The 18097-nt window shown below is 55.1% G+C and overlaps 6 protein-coding genes across 6 annotated transcripts; 2 read left to right on the top strand and 4 right to left on the bottom strand.

Moving 5' to 3' along the window:
• Window positions 1-263: 263 nt before the first annotated feature.
• POSPLADRAFT_1064473 (hypothetical protein) lies at window positions 264-1045 on the bottom strand (the record flags this gene model as incomplete). The annotated part of the gene is made up of 2 exons (XM_024481807.1): window positions 264-826; window positions 886-1045. The coding sequence occupies 2 exons, from the start codon at window positions 1043-1045 to the stop codon at window positions 324-326; spliced, it is 663 nt and encodes a 220-aa protein (XP_024342530.1). The 3' UTR covers window positions 264-323.
• Window positions 1046-1397: 352 nt separating this feature from the next.
• Window positions 1398-3806, top strand: POSPLADRAFT_1043347 (hypothetical protein; the record flags this gene model as incomplete). The annotated part of the gene is given in 12 exon segments (XM_024478287.1): window positions 1398-1437; window positions 1489-1539; window positions 1638-1764; window positions 1784-1808; window positions 1911-2000; window positions 2052-2150; window positions 2179-2259; window positions 2309-2408; window positions 2733-2807; window positions 2854-3215; window positions 3268-3622; window positions 3700-3806. The coding sequence occupies 12 exon segments, from the start codon at window positions 1398-1400 to the stop codon at window positions 3804-3806; spliced, it is 1512 nt and encodes a 503-aa protein (XP_024342529.1).
• A 1159-nt stretch (window positions 3807-4965) lies between these two features.
• Window positions 4966-5534, bottom strand: POSPLADRAFT_1131262 (hypothetical protein; the record flags this gene model as incomplete). Its single annotated transcript, XM_024484050.1, has 5 exons — window positions 4966-5015; window positions 5071-5124; window positions 5177-5236; window positions 5297-5350; window positions 5402-5534. 5 exons carry the CDS (start codon window positions 5532-5534, stop codon window positions 4966-4968), a joined length of 351 nt encoding a protein of 116 aa, XP_024342528.1.
• A 1360-nt stretch (window positions 5535-6894) lies between these two features.
• POSPLADRAFT_1038358 (hypothetical protein) lies at window positions 6895-7777 on the bottom strand. Its single transcript, XM_024477376.1, has one exon. The coding sequence runs from the start codon at window positions 7738-7740 to the stop codon at window positions 7039-7041; it is 702 nt and encodes a 233-aa protein (XP_024342527.1). The 5' UTR covers window positions 7741-7777; the 3' UTR covers window positions 6895-7038.
• An 848-nt stretch (window positions 7778-8625) lies between these two features.
• On the top strand, window positions 8626-10120 carry POSPLADRAFT_1177227 (hypothetical protein). The gene is made up of 5 exons (XM_024488483.1): window positions 8626-8794; window positions 8862-9142; window positions 9204-9282; window positions 9337-9665; window positions 9725-10120. The coding sequence occupies exons 1-5, from the start codon at window positions 8728-8730 to the stop codon at window positions 9983-9985; spliced, it is 1017 nt and encodes a 338-aa protein (XP_024342526.1). The 5' UTR covers window positions 8626-8727; the 3' UTR covers window positions 9986-10120.
• A 300-nt stretch (window positions 10121-10420) lies between these two features.
• On the bottom strand, window positions 10421-11909 carry POSPLADRAFT_1177224 (hypothetical protein; the record flags this gene model as incomplete). Its single annotated transcript, XM_024488482.1, has 5 exons — window positions 10421-10746; window positions 10808-11095; window positions 11147-11532; window positions 11580-11611; window positions 11662-11909. 5 exons carry the CDS (start codon window positions 11907-11909, stop codon window positions 10684-10686), a joined length of 1017 nt encoding a protein of 338 aa, XP_024342525.1. The 3' UTR covers window positions 10421-10683.
• Between the last annotated feature and the right edge of the window lie 6188 nt (window positions 11910-18097).

Below are 18097 nucleotides of genomic sequence, written 5' to 3'. Positions count from 1 at the left end.
CGGCATGATGATATTCATATAGCACAGTACGTGCAGCAAGATAATGAGAGCGAGTGCAAGAGAAGTCTTCAGTCGTGTTGGATCATATTCACCGTAAAGGACCTAAAGGTTGCAAAACAAACATTTGTGCTCGGAGATTGGCCCAATATATTTCACGTGATGCAGAGAATATACGCCGAGGCTTTACCGAGACTGCTCAACAGCGTGAAAGCGATTCATTCGTTCGGACCCTGCTACTTTGTTCTTGGTCCCTCCATTTGCATGCTGCGAACATTGCTTGTATATTTGAACGACTGAAAACCCCTACGACGACTTTTGGTTTCTCAACGTTCGACAGGCAAGGCGTCCGACAATCCATGCTCGTCTCTAAACCGCTCCCAGCTATCCCAATTATCTTCCGCCATGCGATACACTGGCACCCAGTCAACACACTCATACGTCCCTCCGACCCGTTCGGCCGAGAAGTTGCGCGTCGTGAAATCACCTGGTTCCAGTGTTACGTCCGCGGAGCAAAGCGTCCACTGGCGGAGGTAGTTGAAGCAATGGTGGATGTGTCCCTGATAGACCGGGTTTAGGGTGGCAAGGCCGTCCTCCATCGCGGAGCGCATGTTGCGTAGACAGTGCAGCTCGTGGAACATCGGTACTGCGAACATGCGCTTGTCGGGACCGAGACGGACGTGGTTGTCACCCACTAGGGGCGCTGTCCATAGCCATTCCTCGTATGCTTCTGGGTTCGTCAACGAGTAGTGGATGGACTCTTCGGCGACCATCTTGACGGGACCTGCATCGACCGGGAGATATCTCGGGAAGTCACTTCCGATCCATGCTGGGACCAGTGGTGACAGTCAGTGCAAAGTAGTAGCTGGGTCTGATTGGTGCGCTTACTATACTCCTGTCTCGATTTCTCGTTGTGTCTTCTCGTGCTTAGGCGTCTCGCTGCTGCAACCTTCTTTGCCGTGTCAAAGAGTGTGACATTGAAGTAGATGGTCGCGGCGACAAGCAATAGAGTCACCCCAAGTCGAGCCCACGCGCCTGAGTGAATCATGGGAGGAACAAGTGAGGGAGCGGCGGATCTAAGGGCTGAGGATGCACCCTACTGGATTCAACGCTCATAACTGACAGGATTCAATCAAACATGTATTCCGAGTCCCGACATGCCCTCCGGATGGCGCGGAGTCACACGCGAACGCTAGACCGCGGGCGCCTAGAGGATCTGGAGCACACGGCCCATAGGCGGTCAGAATCCTCGGCCCTATCTGACATCAAGCACTTCACACCGGCCTTCCCGCGCAATCAGGCATCCGACTATTGTGTCAGGATGATCAGCGAGGTTTCAATTTCTCGCATCCATGACATAAAGTGAAGTACGCCCCAGCGCCCCGCACGCTTTCGCCGCCATGTCTGCAGTCAAGTACGCGCGCGTTGAGACGCCTTCAGGTACATGCGCTCTTCTTCTATGCACCCTTCCGGTCAATCAATGCTTCCTAGATGAACTCATCGATGCCTCCGTCGACTTGTTTACCACGCTCATGAAAGATGGTACGTCTACTTCATTGATCCACAATCCCGCAATGCCCACTCGAATCCAATAGATAACGCCGTACGGAGCCTGTGTGGTGGCGACGTCAACCTTATAGGACCTATGGCGCGCGCTATGTTGAAGGCAGGAGCCTTGGCCGGCGAGTATTACACGGCGACTGACGAGAATAACGACCTACTCGGATTCACGCTCTGGATGCCGCCCGGCGACGACCTATTTAGCACGTGAGTTGCGTTGGGTTAGATGGTATTCTGGCTTTCAGTTGATCGTCCGTCGTATGTAGCCCGGAACAGCGGGAATTGGGTTTGAACGAGTTTATGGCGCGTATGCCTCCTGAAGGGAAGGAATACTACAAGACCACCGTACGTAGTTCAACTTGCGCAAACCCACCGACGAAATGACATCGCCCCAGTATATGGTAGAGTTTCCTGCGTTTGTCAATCATTGTATAGGCCCAACTGTACGTCGTATCGCCGCATCTCAAGGCACAGTTTCGTGACATAGTCTCTAGGGCAAGACGGATTCGTGGTGGATGCATCAGGCCATGGTGCGCCCAGACAGGCAGAGGCAAGGTATTGCTAGGAACCTCATCAACCTTGTGCGAGAGAAGGTACGCACTTATTGTTCCACGCTCGAAGGAACGCCTTTACGCAAACCCTTTCCGACAGGCCAAGCTCAAGGGTGAGACGCTCGCATGCAGTACCACGACGCCCACGAATGTAAGTATTCGGTTCGCGCGATTTGAGACGCATGCTGAGGATAATATAGGCGCTCGTTTACCAGGCGATTGGTTTTGAGTTGAAAGAGAAGCGAGATATGCCGTCGCCGTGGGGAGACTGGCCATTGTATGTTTTCGCTCTGGACACAAGTAAAGCATGAATGTTGGGTGTTATGAGATTGTGTAAACGCTGTAGTGGTGTAGATTTTGTAGCATAGCTGCGTAGCCGATTTCTGACCGTGCGAACTTATCGACACGGTCGTTGCTTGAACGAGTCATGTCTGTACTGCCTGTTCCAAATCTCAAAAACAGCGGAATATCTCTCCACTCTGCGCGTCCATATCGTGTCTTTTCTCGCGCCAATGTTCTCGCTTCGTGGTCTGGGAGGGCCTCGCTTATCTTGACCTGCTCCGTGTTCCAGTTCGAAGTGTCAAAATTGCCGCCTCTTGCAGCTACCTTGTATGCCTGCTGCAGCCATGATAGACCAAGAACCCGAGGAGTCCATCGCACTCTTGGACGAGGATGAGGCGCATGAGGAGTCGGAGAAGAGTGAGTATCTAAGTCGCATTGCGGTTCGGGCACTGATGGAGTGCAGGTGCCTCTGCCAAAATAAGTGCACCGCAAAGCAAATGGTCCTCATGGATTTTTCGTGTTGTCTGTCTCCTCATTCTCGTTGATCTCGCTGTCTACCTCTACATCTTCCGATCATTTCTTGTCCTATCGGACGACGTCCTCAACGATCTGGAGTTCCGCAATCCGTACATCGGCCTCGACGAACTCTATGCATCTGGGCGCGTGAATGCTTCGCGATACGAGCCCATCGTCAACGAGCCTCGCATCGCTACGCAAGTAAGCAGCGTCGAGCCGGACAAGGTGTTTCCCGAGGACGAGCACCGATGGCTAAGCACAGCAGGGACGATGTCCCCTCTCGATCGCCATCTGCACGTCTCAAGCAACGTATGCAGAGCCACTAAAATCATTTCTCATGACTCTGCTGACTATGTTGCAGGTACACACAATCCTGCAGTTCCGCGCGATGGATTACGGTATGGAGCGCTGCGCGCTGGCCCTGCGTCTCCCCTCGGACAGCGACGAGCAAGACTGGGCGCCCGGTAACGGCCCTGTGAGCCTCGATGTCTGCGCTCTGGGAGTTGACAGACCACTTGATCCTCGCGCCCTGTCATGGGCGTCCCGGCCGTCCTGCCGCGAGCCTTTCGGGACCTTGACTGCGGGCCCCGGTGAGGAAACTCGCTTATCCGAGTTCCCGTGCAGCTGGGGCACTCTGTATACATATGAAGTGGCTTGTGCGTCGGAATATCCTGATTGTCAGTTGGACGTATGGGCAAACAGGAACGGGACGTGGGGTAAGTTCAGCCTCCATGTTGATTTCCCGGAACACGCTCTGAGGGATGCCCGTTTGACAGGCATATTCATGTATCAGTTCCAGACTATTTGACAGATCTCCTGCACTCGTATCGTATAATTGATGTTCGTGTCCGTGGATATCAGCGTCTGCCACTGCGGCAGTGCATCCGTGGATTGCGTTAGATCAGGCAAGTAGATGATAGATTAAATGTGCTGACATGGACATACTCACTGTACTATATCATGTCACGGGCACCTAGCAATGGCTGTGAGTACGTACGTGATTTGTTCAATGCCACCCGGAGCAATGAATAACACGCTTTTTATACGATATTGTATGCCGGGAGGTTTTAGTGGTGCATCTCTAGACTTTCTAATACCATGCCTAACTGTTTTGAGACCTCAATGCCTCTTTCGGGGCACTGAATGCAGTGCCATCATTCATCCATATCTTCTTCAGGGCACAATGCTCATGCTGAATGCAGCAGAATTGTGGGCCGAGGTGAGCCTGGGCTTCGTTGTTGAAACAGGGATCTTTGACGTTCCATCGGACCTGGGCTCTCCTTATGTCGAGACAGGCAGCCTTGACGCCACAAAGCTCGCTACCCCTGACTCATGGGAGAGAAATCCGATATCAGAGTTGTGTCTACCGATTAGCTTCCGTCGTACAGACGCCCAGGGTATTGACGCCTCCCGCAGAACCGCTCTCACGAGGGGTCAATTCACTCGCCAGCTCCAATGACATGCATGTGACTGCGACAATCTATCTCGTAAGAAGATTTGCTATCTGCATTCGCATGCCTCGCAAGGTGAGAGTTACTGCACGTCTTGCGGCCGGGACGAAAGCAGCGCCATTGCGAAGACGTCCTCCCGAATACGACGCTTATCAAAGCATCCTATGCTATCGGACTCATTTACAATCTCTCTAATGGATATGGCATTTCGGGTTTTCCTTTAGGAGTCCGAGGCATTTCGTCATCTCTTCTATCCTTGATCTGTCCTATTGACAGCTTTTAATTATAGCGCTGCGCTGAGAATGCGAGTGCACCTCTGGAACGTGGACTCATACATACATCGACAGTCTGGTCCGCTTCCGTATCAAACGTCAAACATGCTGGAAGCAGCGATTGCTCATGTCTCGTAATCAAGCGATCAGGGAATCCTATACATGAAGTGCCATGCACAGCGAACAGATCCAGGTCAAAATACAGTTGGCGGGAACATTACGCAATCCGATCGATTCCAGTACTCTACGGACACTCCTCTTGGCCACATACAGACTCGCCCAGCCTTCGAGTGTGAGACGAGTAGATGTGGCATGAAACGCGATGACGATTGAACTTTAAGCGAAGCGGGCTGGTCGGAGAAATTCTGCGTCCACAGGACCATCGGCTGCGAGGATGATATTATGCCTGTGTGCGCGATACAGTGGCATGAGGCAACTCACGTTGATTGCGCTTAGCAGGGGCAAGGAAATGAGAATCGGAGGGGCCTTTCTCCACTGCACAGCTCGGTAAGCAAAGAGTCATTTCGCTGCAATTCTCCACGCTCACAAAAGGTATCCCTTCCAATAACAGCAGGTGCTAGGAATTCTGCATCCACCGGCCCTTTTCCTGCCAAACTATGGTGTTACTGGCCATATTATCTCACCACATCCAGGGTTGTTAACTGACCTTGCGTACGTGGTGAGAGGAACTCTGCATCTACAGGGTTTGTGCGTCGCACGGCTGCAGTGCCTTATCAGTAGTATGCTCGAACTATTGAGTAAAATGCAGAACCTTGTGCACGCCTTGCAGGTGCAAGGAACTCGGCATCGGTTGGACCCTTAGGCTCTGAGTCACCAAGCGGTAAAGCCAACGCGCCGGCCGCAGCGCAGAGGGTGGTGAGGACAATGGCAAACAGTCTGACCATGCTGGAAGAGATGGGGGGAGGGGGGTTCAATGATACACGGAGAGCAATGCAAGTGGCGTCGTAGCTGCCCTCTTATATGAGAGGCGTAGAAATCATGGGAAAAGCTTGCAGCCGTGACGGCGGGCGTTGATTACCCCACGAAGGCTCTGGTCCACCCCGACCCGGAACGCAGCTAGAACGGCTTCTCTATCATCTATCATGCTTCTGCATGTTAGACGTGCTTCACCACGCACAGCAATTGACAACAACGCCTTCCCGCAGGCGTCTGATCTCGGAGTCTTCTCGCACTAGTCAGGTGGGCTATTCGGTCGAAAGCGGTGTTGATCTGATGCATGTTTGAATGCCACTGAACATGATGTAACTCGTCACGGAGTCCGGACGCCTTCTGCAATTCGCTAAATATATCCTCATTTCCTGCTAGACTTACGTGCATGAGGTTTCCTCACTGCCGAGCGCCCCGCAGCGTAAAAGTGACAGTATTTTGAACGCCTGGGATACAAGAATAGCGCAGTGCCGCACTACCTGTATGTATTCCGCATATCCTGAGGGTGGGTGCCCCGATATACTGGAATCCGACAACGGATCCTCGTGAGACGCAGACAATGATGTTCATACTGACTCGTGTGGACGAACGGCAAGCATGGAATTGCATGGTGGCTCCACCTACGTGCCGTCATAGCTGAAGTAATTGATGAAATGAGTCCCACATCGGCAGAACTCGTCGACATGGCCATCTGACGTCGTAGTGTCAGCTTTACGAACTCTGCTTGACGCAGGCATCATATCGAGACGACCATTGCCACTCGACGAGATACAGAAGCGAACACACTTGCTGATGCCATTTGTCCTTGTGAACGCCCGGGCTTTTCGCTGAGATCCTCCCGGCCCTACGCCACTATAGTATGCACTACATCTGCATCGCTTTAATTTGCCCATTCGAGGCTGATTGCAACGTAACTGAAGGAGCGATCCGGGGTCAGCGATTATGACATTCTCCAGGGTCGCACCCGTGGCGTAAAATGTCAATCGGTTTCCATTCCTCGATCACCCGAGCATTCGTCTGTACTCTATGATTACGCCTTGTCTTCGGCTGCTCTGACTTGAACACTGCCGGCTAGGGGTCCCGATCTTGCTCGGCTCGCTAGCGAGATCGGGACCGTTATGGCGGTTATGGATAGTGTTAGGTCAGGGATGTCTGCGGTCCCTGTTCGCGATGGCGTAATTGAAAAGGGCGTACTGTTACATATGTTGCCATGGTGAATGTATAACTCGGGCGATCTGCGTATCCCGCGTCGCCACAAAGTTTCTGCGCTGCACAACTTGATCCATTCTTGTGAAGGAGTGAGCTAGCCCTCTTCTTACGAGTAGTCCATTTTACAAGGTAGATACCCTCTTGAAGCAGGGAAGATAGGTAGGGTATTATTTTGACCGGCGAGCGGTGTAGATATCACGATGTTTCGCCGGCAAGCGCGGACTCGTTAAGCGTGGCACCCTCCTCGCTCAGTCATCGCGCGTACTCTCGTTGGTTCTGCTCTACCTCTCGATACACCGCACCCCAGTCGCGGCACACATATGTCCCATACAGGTCTATCGGCTTGTAATGCGACGGGGCAAGAAACGGCTCGAGCTGCAGGTCGCCGCGGCACAGCACCATCTGGCGTAGATAGTTCAGACAGTGCCTCCCAAGGTCCACCTGCGCATCCGTCATGTTGCCGCTACGGAGGCCGTGCACCATGGCATCGCGCACGATGTCGAGGCAGCGGAGCTCGTGGAGCATTGCAACGGTATATGGCGCTCGGTGCGGGCCGAGGTGTACGAGGCCATTTCCGGGGACAAGCGCAACCCACTCTGCGATGCCGGCAGCTGTCGTGAGCTGGAAATGCGTGGATGCGTCGGAGGCCATTAAGACGCGCGGGACGGTAATAGGCCAGCGCGGGGGATGGTCTGCGCCCAGGTAAGCTGTGCATTCAAGAGAGCATTGTGTGAGTTCAGCTAGGTGCGGAAGAACATCCGTACTGTATTTGTGAGCATCGTCGAGTGCGAGGGACTTGAGGTAAACGGTGACTACGAGCTTGATTGCAAGGCTCAAAGCAAAGAGTACGGAGCTGAGCGTCACCAGAGAGAACTTCGAAGGCTTGGGGCTAAATAGTAGCATGAGTCGGGATGTAAGAGGGGAAGACGATTGGGGGATGTCGTTCTGCGACATGAGATTTCGCGCGGTCTTGGGCCTAGGTACGGAACTGCTGTAGTAGAAACTGAGATCCCCGAGGTGGTTGCGGCATACGTATTGCTCCGAACCTGCGACTGAATTTCGACCAGGGCTGTATGAGCGGAACAGTACGGGTGTGAGATGTTCGGCGCCAGGGTGATATATAAGTGACAAGTAGAGCTGGCAAGGAGAGTTCTGTCAGCCTTGTTCAGGATGTCCGGCCCACGGTGATTGCCTCCATATTTTTCTCTCTTGGCCTGCGCTAGATAGCGTATGGACAAGAGAGCATGTGTATGATAGCGTATGGACAAGAGCATGTGTATGATAGCAGACCGTCACCATTTTTCCATCAGAGCGCTGTCTTTGATAGTGAATTACTGTCTCCGCACTGCCGGTCATACCGATGAATGGACAGACCGATGATCGTCCCAAGGAATACGCTCTCCGTGGAGGGTCACTCCAGCGGGACCGATGTTGCTAGACAGTGGGCTGCGCGAGTATTTGTTTCTGAAGCTTGTTGCGAGAGCGCCACGGGCATGTCGGTCTGCACCTGCACAGGAAGGGTCCAAAAAGGGATCGGCGCAGCCGTAGCCGACCATCAAAACGGCAGTTCCCGTGACGCGCGCTACCGCGCGTGCAGTTGTCAAACGCCGGACATGCGCGTTGGGCCTGTGCTCGGCCATCCGACCGACTGCCTCACAAACGGAATGCCCACTCACCTCTCTCCGATATGCAGCTTGGCCCTACTCCGCGTTGACAGTCCTTACCCACCGTCCAGGCACCACGGACGACCGGGGCAACTCCCTTCCCCGCAAAGGCCCCATTGACGCCGCCCTGTCCTCTGTGCTGAGTTCTCGTTAGTCGCTTGATCTGCCTTTTCAGGATTGTCCGATTATATTTATCTACCGTGACCTGCAGGTAAATCAGGGATTTGCCTAGGGTTCATCGTTGTCCGCCCCTACCCGACCATTGAATCCGCCCAGCATGTCCGCTGTCGAGGTGTTCGAGCATGCCTTCTACATCGGCAGCTATATGAGCGGTATTCTCTATGGTGAGTCTGCGTACCCAACTCCATCCTCGCTAGCATCCTCCGACGCTGGATGGCGCACCATGGGCAGGCGTCGAACTCGTCGTGTACTTCGCGACGATGCGCGCGCTCCTTCGCAAGACTACACAAGTGCGCTCCGACCGCTTCTTCATGGCATACAGCACCGTGCTCCTTATGCTCGTCACGATCGATGTCGCGACAAACGCCGTTTGGTGCGAGCAGATGCTCATCACCTTCGCGTCCCAGACGGGCGGCGCCGCCGAATTTATCGCGACGCAGGCGTCCGTGTGGTACGAGACGCTCTCTTCGACATCGGTCGTCGCGCTTATATTCATGAGTGATGCCCTTTTGGTGAGTGCTCATACCTTTCGTGGCTTCAGAGGATATAGCTGAGAAATGTCTTGCATGATAGATCTATCGTTGCTTCATCCTCTGGAGCTCCAACTATTGGATCATCTTCCTCCCTGTACTCACTTACCTCGGCGCCTTTGGTGTGTCCCCATCTAATTACGGATCCCTTTCTGCGTACTCATAATCGCCTACAGCCCTGGCCGTGTGTGAGCTTGTCGCGGCTGGGGTCCCGGGCGGCGACTTCTTCGCTGGGCGTTCCGTCAACTTCGGCGTCCCCTACTATGCGATGTCCATCGCGCTCAACCTCCTCTTGACGCTCCTCATTTGTGCGCGCCTGCTCTACCTCTCGCGCTGGGTCAGCACCGCCATGGGCGCGGAAGGGGCACAGCTCTACACCAGCGTGCTCGCGATTCTGCTCGAGAGCGCTGCACCGTATAGCGCGGTCGGCATCATGTTCCTCGTGCCGTACGCCCGTGGTTCCGGCGTGGCGATCGCGTTTGGGCAGGTCTGGGCAAAGATAACGGTGCGGACATCGGGACACTCGCTGCGCGAGAAGTGGGATCTGACAGTCGAGCTTGACAGTGTTTGTCCCCGCAAATCATCGTGTACCGCGTCGCGACGCGCAGGGCGTGGGACCGCGCGACCGTCGAGGGTGCAGCGGCCTCGATGGAGTTCGTCACCGCGGGAACGTCTACTGCACAGCTATCGACGATAGTGGTAGGGAAGGACACTACTAGCATACCGGGCGGAAGCGAGTCGAGACTTGGCAGTCCCCTCCGGGAGAAGGTGGCTAGACGTTTAGGAAGCGAGCGCAGTTTCAACGCTGCGGAGCTACCGGTGTAGGCTGCTTTGGTCGCATCTGTTGTCCTAGAATGAGGGGCGATGCTCTTGATCTTGGAAATTAGGCATGTACTTGTAGGAATTGACCAAGAGTACCGCACGTTAGCGTATTTTGAATGTGTATAATGGAGGCCGCAGAGAGGGGACGAGAGAAAAGGCATCAGCACAAGGGGGACCGGCGGTAAGGGAAAGGGTTGTAATTTTGCAGAACGATTGCTTTTATGTCGCTCAAGCGAAGTGAAGTATACGCAGCGAGTACGCTTGACATGAAGTGTGTTTGTGTAGAAGTAACCAAGGGTCGATCGGGGGCCATGCTGCCACATGTGCTACTTGATACGCACATCCACTCCTGCCTTTGGATATTTCCATATCCCTTGGCTACACATCCGCAGGTTACATGCACAACCTCATACACGCGCCAGCACACATAAATACATCAGAGCAAGCTCAATTTACGCATTACGTTATACAGGAGAGAATATCCGATGAATGAGAGTAGTAGTACTCGAAATTGTCTGGGATTCAAGAGAGCATGGAGGCTGGATATGTGGAGGGGTCAGGACGATGTCTAATCGTCTCCTATGGGATGCCTAGTCCGTAATGCAGCTAAATATGCTCGGAGAGTCCGCGGATTAGGGTGTGGATACGACGCCGAGACTTTTTGCGTAGATAGTATGTGGTCGGCGGAGGCACACAGGTGTTTAAGGGGCGAGATAACGATCGGAAACGAGAGCGTGGTCGCCGTAGATGTTCATGAAAGAGTACTGCACACGATGCAACACCATTAGCACAACCTTCATAGACATGCATGCACCTGTGGCTTACCTCTGCTAGGTCCGGACGCGCGCCACGGATCAAGTTGACGTACACGAGATTAGGCTCTGCGTAGAACGGGCGCAGGCCGGCGTGCTCAAGCGATTCCCACCACTGCTGGAACGGCGCAAAGGTGTCGTACCCCGTACCGCCGCGCGCGTGGATCTCGATCTGCATTTGCCCGATCGGGAGCGGCGGCGGGGGCGGCGCATGTGGGTGCGTCTGCGCGCCATGCGTCGGCGGCGCAAACTCGCCGAGGAACGCAGCGAGCGATGCAAACTCGGCGCCCTCGATGTCAATCTATGCGACGGCGATCAGCGCGTGAGATGCGTGGCAACGACGGCTACGCACCTTCAGAAGGTCAATGAAGCGGTGCCCGTTGAGCGCCATGAGTGTCGCGAGCGTGTACGTCGGCGGGTTCGCGCCGGCGCCGTAGCTGTCGCGGTCGCCGAGTGCGTACGGGAAGAAATGCGCGCGAGCGTTGAGCGCAGGGTCCGCGGTAATCTCCGGGCCGAACGCTGGGACACTGAAGTCATAGCCCCACACCTCGCAGCCGGGTGCGGCACGCAGCAGCGCGGCCTCGAAGGACGACTCGTTGTTCACACCGAAGGAGTAGATCACGCAGTGCGGCTGCCGCGCGACGCGCTCGAATCCGCAAACCCACTTGCCGCCGTCGCCCAGTGCGCCGATGCGCTCGACGCGGTGCGGACACTGGTAGGCAGGGATGAAGAAGTCCCCTGGACACGCGTCAGCGGAGTAGAGGCGGATGCGAGAGCGGACTCACAGAGCGTGTAGAAGTCATCGCGCGGCGGGAACCTGCGAGTATGTCAGACGCTGGAGGGTGATGAGCCCGTGTGAACACGCACGCCTCGACCATTGAGGGCTCCGGCCCCCACTTGCGCACCATCGCCTGGCGATCGCGCAGCACCTGCTGGTAGCGTTCCTCCTCGTCCACGACGTGCCACCGGAGCGACTTGGGTCCCTGGCGGCGGAAGTAGCCCTCAGGACTCGGTGCTGGTGGGCCCTGGGTGAGGACGAAGACGAAAGCGAGCAGTATGACGACGAGTATCGCAGTGTAGCGCGGATGACGCGCGAAGGTGTGTTTGGCTGCCATTGCTGCAGCGGTGTGGATGAGGTTGGCGGCGGGCGCGTTCAGCGGAGGCTAGCGGATAAAGACAGGAGGGGGCCTGTTGAAGGCTCGCTGGCGGTGGTGGGAGAGAAAGAGGTCCTGCTGGCGAGACAGCATGTCGTCCGGGGTAGGCGGTCGTGATCGGTCGTTGTGGAGCAGAGTGGAGTTCTATTCTGGCTACACCATTTCCGTTCTTGGCGATCACCTTCTTTGCTGCGCGTCGACTGCGCACAACCGCTCGTGACCGTTATGTCGGGTCCCGCCTGCAAGAAGCGCTGGGCAGCTGGCACAATAGCGCCCACGCGATGAAGGCAGTTTCATACGTGTTGTACAGTCCCTACGCAAGCTCTCAGCGATTTAGGCAGAAAGTCTCATCAAGAATGGTTACCAGAGCATGTCGGGGGTGCTTCAATTGCCATTGAAGCGCATGCGAGAAGACTCAAGACACTGCGAGTATTCCTTCGAGGTACGTAGCAGTTGCACTGTCGCGAGCGGACAGACGTCAGTGGTGCAACACATGTCTTAGCGTGACAGAACAAGGGTCCGGAGACATGGTGATGTCCGATTTGATATGATTTTGATGAATGACAAGCTCGTCGTAACACAGCCGTGGTGCGGTTAATGATGCAATGGAACGTCTGCAACCACTATTGGTACCATCAATATCTCCGCCTGCAGTAAAGCTACCCATCCTAGAGAGTGGCTCCCCGTATATCGTACACCGCACGCAGAATACGGTGAGCCCATGAGAAAGCCTATCTTCCGCATGCGAGGGCTGAGCGCTGATCTATGAGCGTACGCTCTTCGGCATGATCCTCGTAGTACTGTCGCCAACTTATCGGGTGTCACGAGTTGGCACGGCGTCTAGCCGTTTTTTTTAATTTTTTCCTTTTCGCGGGCTCGAACCTGCGACCTCTGTACTACTTGCCTGATACGGACGCATCATATCTACTGTACGATTAGATTAGATGGGCGGCAGTGCGCGGCACAGCTCGGGCTCCGCTGACATAGCCTCTCTGACCCACTGGCCCCCGGGGCCGCGTCAGCATGCTGTGCACGGACCAGCTGTGCACGGACCAGCGCGCACAGCCTGCCCTTATCTCCCCATGTATATAAGCCGGCCTCTGCTGCTCTAGGGACCTCAGTTTCGACCTCTTGTCCCTAGGTCAGTAAGCCTTCATTTGTATTCTTTCTTACCTTACTAACTAATACATTTTCTTGTCCCTAGCCTTAGGTTTGAGCGTTGCTCACCATTGCTTCGGTAAGAATCAGTTGGACGCCCCCAGCCTTCAGGTATTCCCCAGTCGCTTGACCTCAAGTCGCGACATTAGGTCGAAACTCCCCAAGCTGCCGGCGTCCTCTCGGGACTCCCTACACTCACCTTCCTTTCCCACAGGTTGGGTGGTGCGCACCCCTACGATACTCTACGATACATATGATACGTAGATAAGCATACATACATCGCCAACACCAAGGAAACAAACTCTTCAGTACCTGCACTTCAGTGGGCGGTACTTGTCCTCATGGACGCGTGGACTAGGTTCCTGCTGCATAATAGTCAAAAGCAGTACTGGGCCCCACGTGAACTGCAAACCCTAGTGTCTTCTCGGGCGCCGTAGCGTAAGCTAGGATAGTACGGCCATTGTAGTACGTGCACCTCCCCGTCCTTCCCCCACCCATTGTGGCTGCCTGTCAAGGCCAGATCCACGCCTTCGACTCTCAGGACCTCATTGACGTCTACATCCCGGATGGCCCTGAGACTGTCCTCTACCGTTGCGAGCAGCAGCCGTGCCCAAATCGGACACCCCGATCGATCGAGGAGGATTACCCTCGCTACAAGGCAATCAGAAGGGCTCAACACCCCCTCGGTCCCCGCAGCACCCTCGCATCTCGATCCACTTCGCGGCATTCTCGCCCTGTCTCCCCCAGCTCCCGATTTTCTCAAACTGTCGTCACCAGTCCAAGTCAAGCATGAGGAGATCTCCCTCCAGACCCTGCGACAGAGCCTGAGCCTGAGGAGAGTGCGAGTGAAGAAGGAGTCTCGGAGTCCGAGTCCGCGGATCCTGCTTGGCCCGCCTCGCCGACAGCACTCGCCTCCGCGTCAGCAGTCCCTGACGTACGTGACCCCCCCACCGAACTTCCTTTGGCGCCTTCACCGCCGACTCTGCCGAGAGGCCGCTCGAGCACTCACTCCTCTCAAAGTTCGACCAGCGGAGGGCCACCACAGCCGCCTCTGCCCCCGCAGCGTCCTCCGTCCCCCCCGACGCCGATAATGTCCTCCCCCGCAGCCGCCCCCGACAAGGAGACCCTGAAGCTCCTCCTCCCCCTCCGCTATGACGGCAAAACCGTCATCGAATGCGACAGGTTTTTGTCGCAACTCCGCATCTACTGGTTGATCAATACGTCCTTGACAACCATCGAGCTAAAGGTGCAGGTTGCGCTTAGCCTACTCGATGGAGATGCCCGCGCCTGGGCCACTCCGTATTTCGCCCAGCTCGCATCTGTGCAGATGGGTGTACAAGGGGTTACAACCCCCTTCAGGAACAAAGCAGCCTTCACTGCCGCCTTCACGGCTCACTTCGGTAATCTCAACAACGCGGCGGCAGCACAAGTAGAGCTGGCAAAGCTCTGTGCGGACAAGTTGATCCACAAAAAACACACCGCTGCGGAATTTTCTGCGCTGTTCAAGGGTCCAGCGGACCGTTCCGGGTATGGGGACCTGGAACTATGCGACAAGTACCTGAGCGGCATCCCCTCCCGTGTCTACCGCAAAATTGAGCTCGAGACCTTCACCACGTGGCTAGAAGCTGAGAAGCGTGCCACTGAAGTCGAGCAGATCCTCGATATCAGCCGGGCCCGTCGGCCCGAGTTGAACAACTTCTTCTCGGCCCGAGGTCGAGGGCGCGGTGGGGCACGTGGTGGTGCACCCCAGTCACACGCAGCTTCGGCCAGCATCAATGCAACCGTCGGAAAAGGAAACTTCCCCGGCACATGCTTCGGCTGTGGGAAGCAAGGGTACCGACACTTCAAGTGCCCCAACTGTAAGGACAAACCTTACACAAAATGCGCTGATGCGCAGGCTACGGTTGCCTCGGGCTCCACCCAGGCGGCGACAAGCGCCCCCGTCACGACAACACCCTCGGCAAGTATAAGCACCGCTTCAGCGAAATCCGAGCAATCGGAGCTGGCGGACTTAATGGCACAGGTGAAGTCGATGCGCGAGGAGCTCGAGCACTATCGGGCAATGAAGGAGGAGGGTTTTTGATCTGGTTCGCGCTTCGTGCCGCACGCGTCGGGCCACATATATCTTGTAATAAATATGATGTATTGTCGACTGCAATGGTGTATGAGTTGGACCAGGGGTCCCAGCACTTTCACATCCCAGTTCGACTCCAAGGGAAAAGACGGCACAAGGACGTAATCGCTATGGTGGACAGCGGAGCCACCACGAAGTTTATCAACAAGCGATTCGTTATCGAAAACAAGGTGCAGACGCGGAAGTTAAAGGAACCCATTCCGCTGTACAATATTGACGGCACCCTAAACAAGGACGGAAGCATCTCGGAGGTAGCAGTGCTACAGATGCACATAGGAGAACATGTCGAGAAGACGGTGTTTATGGTCACGGACATTGGTCCAGAGGATGTGATCGTCGGGTTGGATTGGCTACGCGAGCACAACCCTGAAATCGATTGGGAGAAGGGCTCCCTCAAATTGTCGCGCTGTCCTGAAACATGCAGTGCCAGGAAGATTGGCCGAATGGAGCAAGCAGCGACTGCACGTGATACGGGGGTCAGGCCCACGGCGCGCAGGCGTTTGCCGAAGTCCAAACGGTCGGTTATAGGGGCTTGCAGGAGTAAGGTACTCCCGGACTTCAAGTCCGAAGAAAATCCGACAGAAGTAGAGTGGGACAAGGCCGATTTGATCAAAGCCTGGGAGCAAGGTATCACACTTCCAGGCGCCCCTCAGCTATTCGTTGCAGTGGGGCATACATACTCCCAGCTGTTTGCTGAGGAGGAGATCAAAAAGAAGGTCGTTAAGACCGCCGAGGAGTCGGTACCTAAACGGTACCACGAGTTCCTGAATGTCTTCTCCAAGGAAGCATCAGAATGGCTACCCGAAAGGAAGCCGTATGATCACGTGATCGAACTCGTGCCTGGCTATTTGACATTCCATTCGAAGGTGTACCCCCTGTCGAACAACGAGCAGGAGGAGCTTGACAAGTTCCTCAAGGAGCAGTTAGCGAAGGGCTACATACGGGAGTCGAAATCGCCCATCTCGTCCCCTTTCTTCTTCATCAAAAAGAAAGAAGGGACACTTCGACCCGTGCAGGACTACTGCCAGTTGAACGCGATCACCATCAAGAATCGCTATCCGCTGCCACTGATCGCCGAGATGGTAGATAAACTGCGTGGCGCCACGCTCTTCACTAAGTTCGATGTCAGATGGGGCTATAACAATGTCCGGATTAAAGCCGGTGACGAATGGAAAGCCGCCTTCATAACTAACCGGGGGCTGTACGAACCCCTGGTGATGTTCTTCGGCCTCACCAATTCCCCTGCGACCTTCCAGGCAATGATGAATGAGATCTTCCATGATCTTATCGTCGGTGGAAAGATCCTTGTGTACCTGGATGATATACTCATCTTCTCCACCAACAAGGAGGAACATGAGAGGGTCACACACGAGGTTCTGCGTCATCTCCAGGACAACGATCTGTTCCTGAAGCCTGAGAAGTGTAAATGGGACATTCCCAAGGTTGACTACATCGGCTATGTGTTCGGTGGCGATGAGGTAGTGATGGATCCCGCGAAGCTGAAGGGAATCAATGAGTGGCCGGTACCCTGGAACAAAAAAGACGTTCAGAAGTTCCGGGGGTTCTCCAACTTCTACCGCCGCTTCATCAAAGACTTCACTAAGATCTTGCGACCACTTGACCGGCTCACAGGAAATGACCCATGGCATTGGGGTGAGGAAGAGCAGCACACCTTCGATGAGCTCAAGTGGCTCTTTGCGACGACTCCAGTCCTAGCGCTATATGATCCTAATTGAGAAACGCGCATCGAGGTTGATGCCTCGGGCTACGCCACTGGCGGCGTGCTGATGCAGAAGCAGGACAACGGCAAATGGCACCCTATCACCTTCAGATCTCATGCTATGGACCCTGCCCAGCGTAACTACGAGATCTACGATAAGGAGATGCTCGCAATCATTGAGACACTAGATGATTGGCACCACTATCTCGAAGGGTTACCCAATCAGTTCGAGATCGTCACCGATCATAAGAACCTCGAATATTGGCGCACGTTCCAGCACCTCACGCGTCGTCAAGCGCGATGGTCGCTGTTCCTGGCTTGCTTCGACTTCCGCATCACGCACAAGGCCGGGACGTCCAATGGAAAGGCTGATGCCCTGTCATGTCGGCCAGACCATCAGATCGGCGATGAGGACGATAACACCGATCAAGTGGTTCTCAAGCCAGAGCGCTTCCGCATCGCCTCTGCCAGGTGCGGTCATGCCTCGGTGACGGCCGATTAGTCGCTTCTGAAGCGCATCAGGGAATGTTCGGAGAAGGATTGGGAGGTGGCCGAGGCACTTGAAAAGGTGCAGGACCTCGGGCCGCCCCGGCTACAAAGGGGCTTCAAGGAGTGGAATGCCGAACAAGGGCTTCTGTTGTTCCGCGGGTGCGTGTACGTCCCAAAGAACGCGGAGCTCCAGCGAGATATAGTCAAAATCCACCACGACTCGCCGATTGCCGGTCATGGTGGCCGTGCCAAAACTTTGGAGCTCGTGTCGCAGAACTACTGGTGGCCTGGGATGTCCAAATTCGTCAACGAGTACATAAGCACCTGCAACGTGTGCAACTGTACCAAGACATTCCCAGCCAAGCCCCAGGGTCCACTGAAGCCAAACGAGATCCCCGAGCGCCCGTGGCAGATCATCACGACCAATATGATCGTCGGCTTGCCAAAGTCTGATGGATTTGACTCGATCCTGGTTACCGCCGACCGCTTCACAAAGCAGGTCCACTTCTCGGCCTGTCATGAGACCCTGATGGCAGAAGGTGCAGCAGACCTGTACATCCGCGATGTGTTCAAGCATCATGGGGCCCCGGCCAAGGTCATATCAGACCGAGGTCCCCAGTTTGCTTCGAAATATCTCCATGCGGTGTA

Source organism: Postia placenta (genome assembly GCF_002117355.1).
Source record: "Postia placenta MAD-698-R-SB12 unplaced genomic scaffold POSPLAscaffold_2, whole genome shotgun sequence".
Lineage (NCBI taxonomy): Eukaryota > Fungi > Basidiomycota > Agaricomycetes > Polyporales > Adustoporiaceae > Rhodonia > Rhodonia placenta.
The sequence above is the reverse complement of the archived record's forward strand: the minus strand, read 5'-3'. Positions and strand labels throughout refer to the sequence as shown.

Coding starts and splice junctions, on each gene's coding strand:
- POSPLADRAFT_1038358 (XM_024477376.1), bottom strand. CDS start 7,740: ATGTCGCAGAACGACATCCCCCAATCGTCTTCCCCTCTTACATCCCGA.
- POSPLADRAFT_1177227 (XM_024488483.1), top strand. CDS start 8,728: ATGTCCGCTGTCGAGGTGTTCGAGCATGCCTTCTACATCGGCAGCTAT. Junction 9,283..9,336: donor CACTTACCTCGGCGCCTTTG/GTGTGTCCCCAT, acceptor AATCGCCTACAG/CCCTGGCCGTGTGTGAGCTT. Junction 9,666..9,724: donor AGGTCTGGGCAAAGATAACG/GTGCGGACATCG, acceptor CGAGCTTGACAG/TGTTTGTCCCCGCAAATCAT.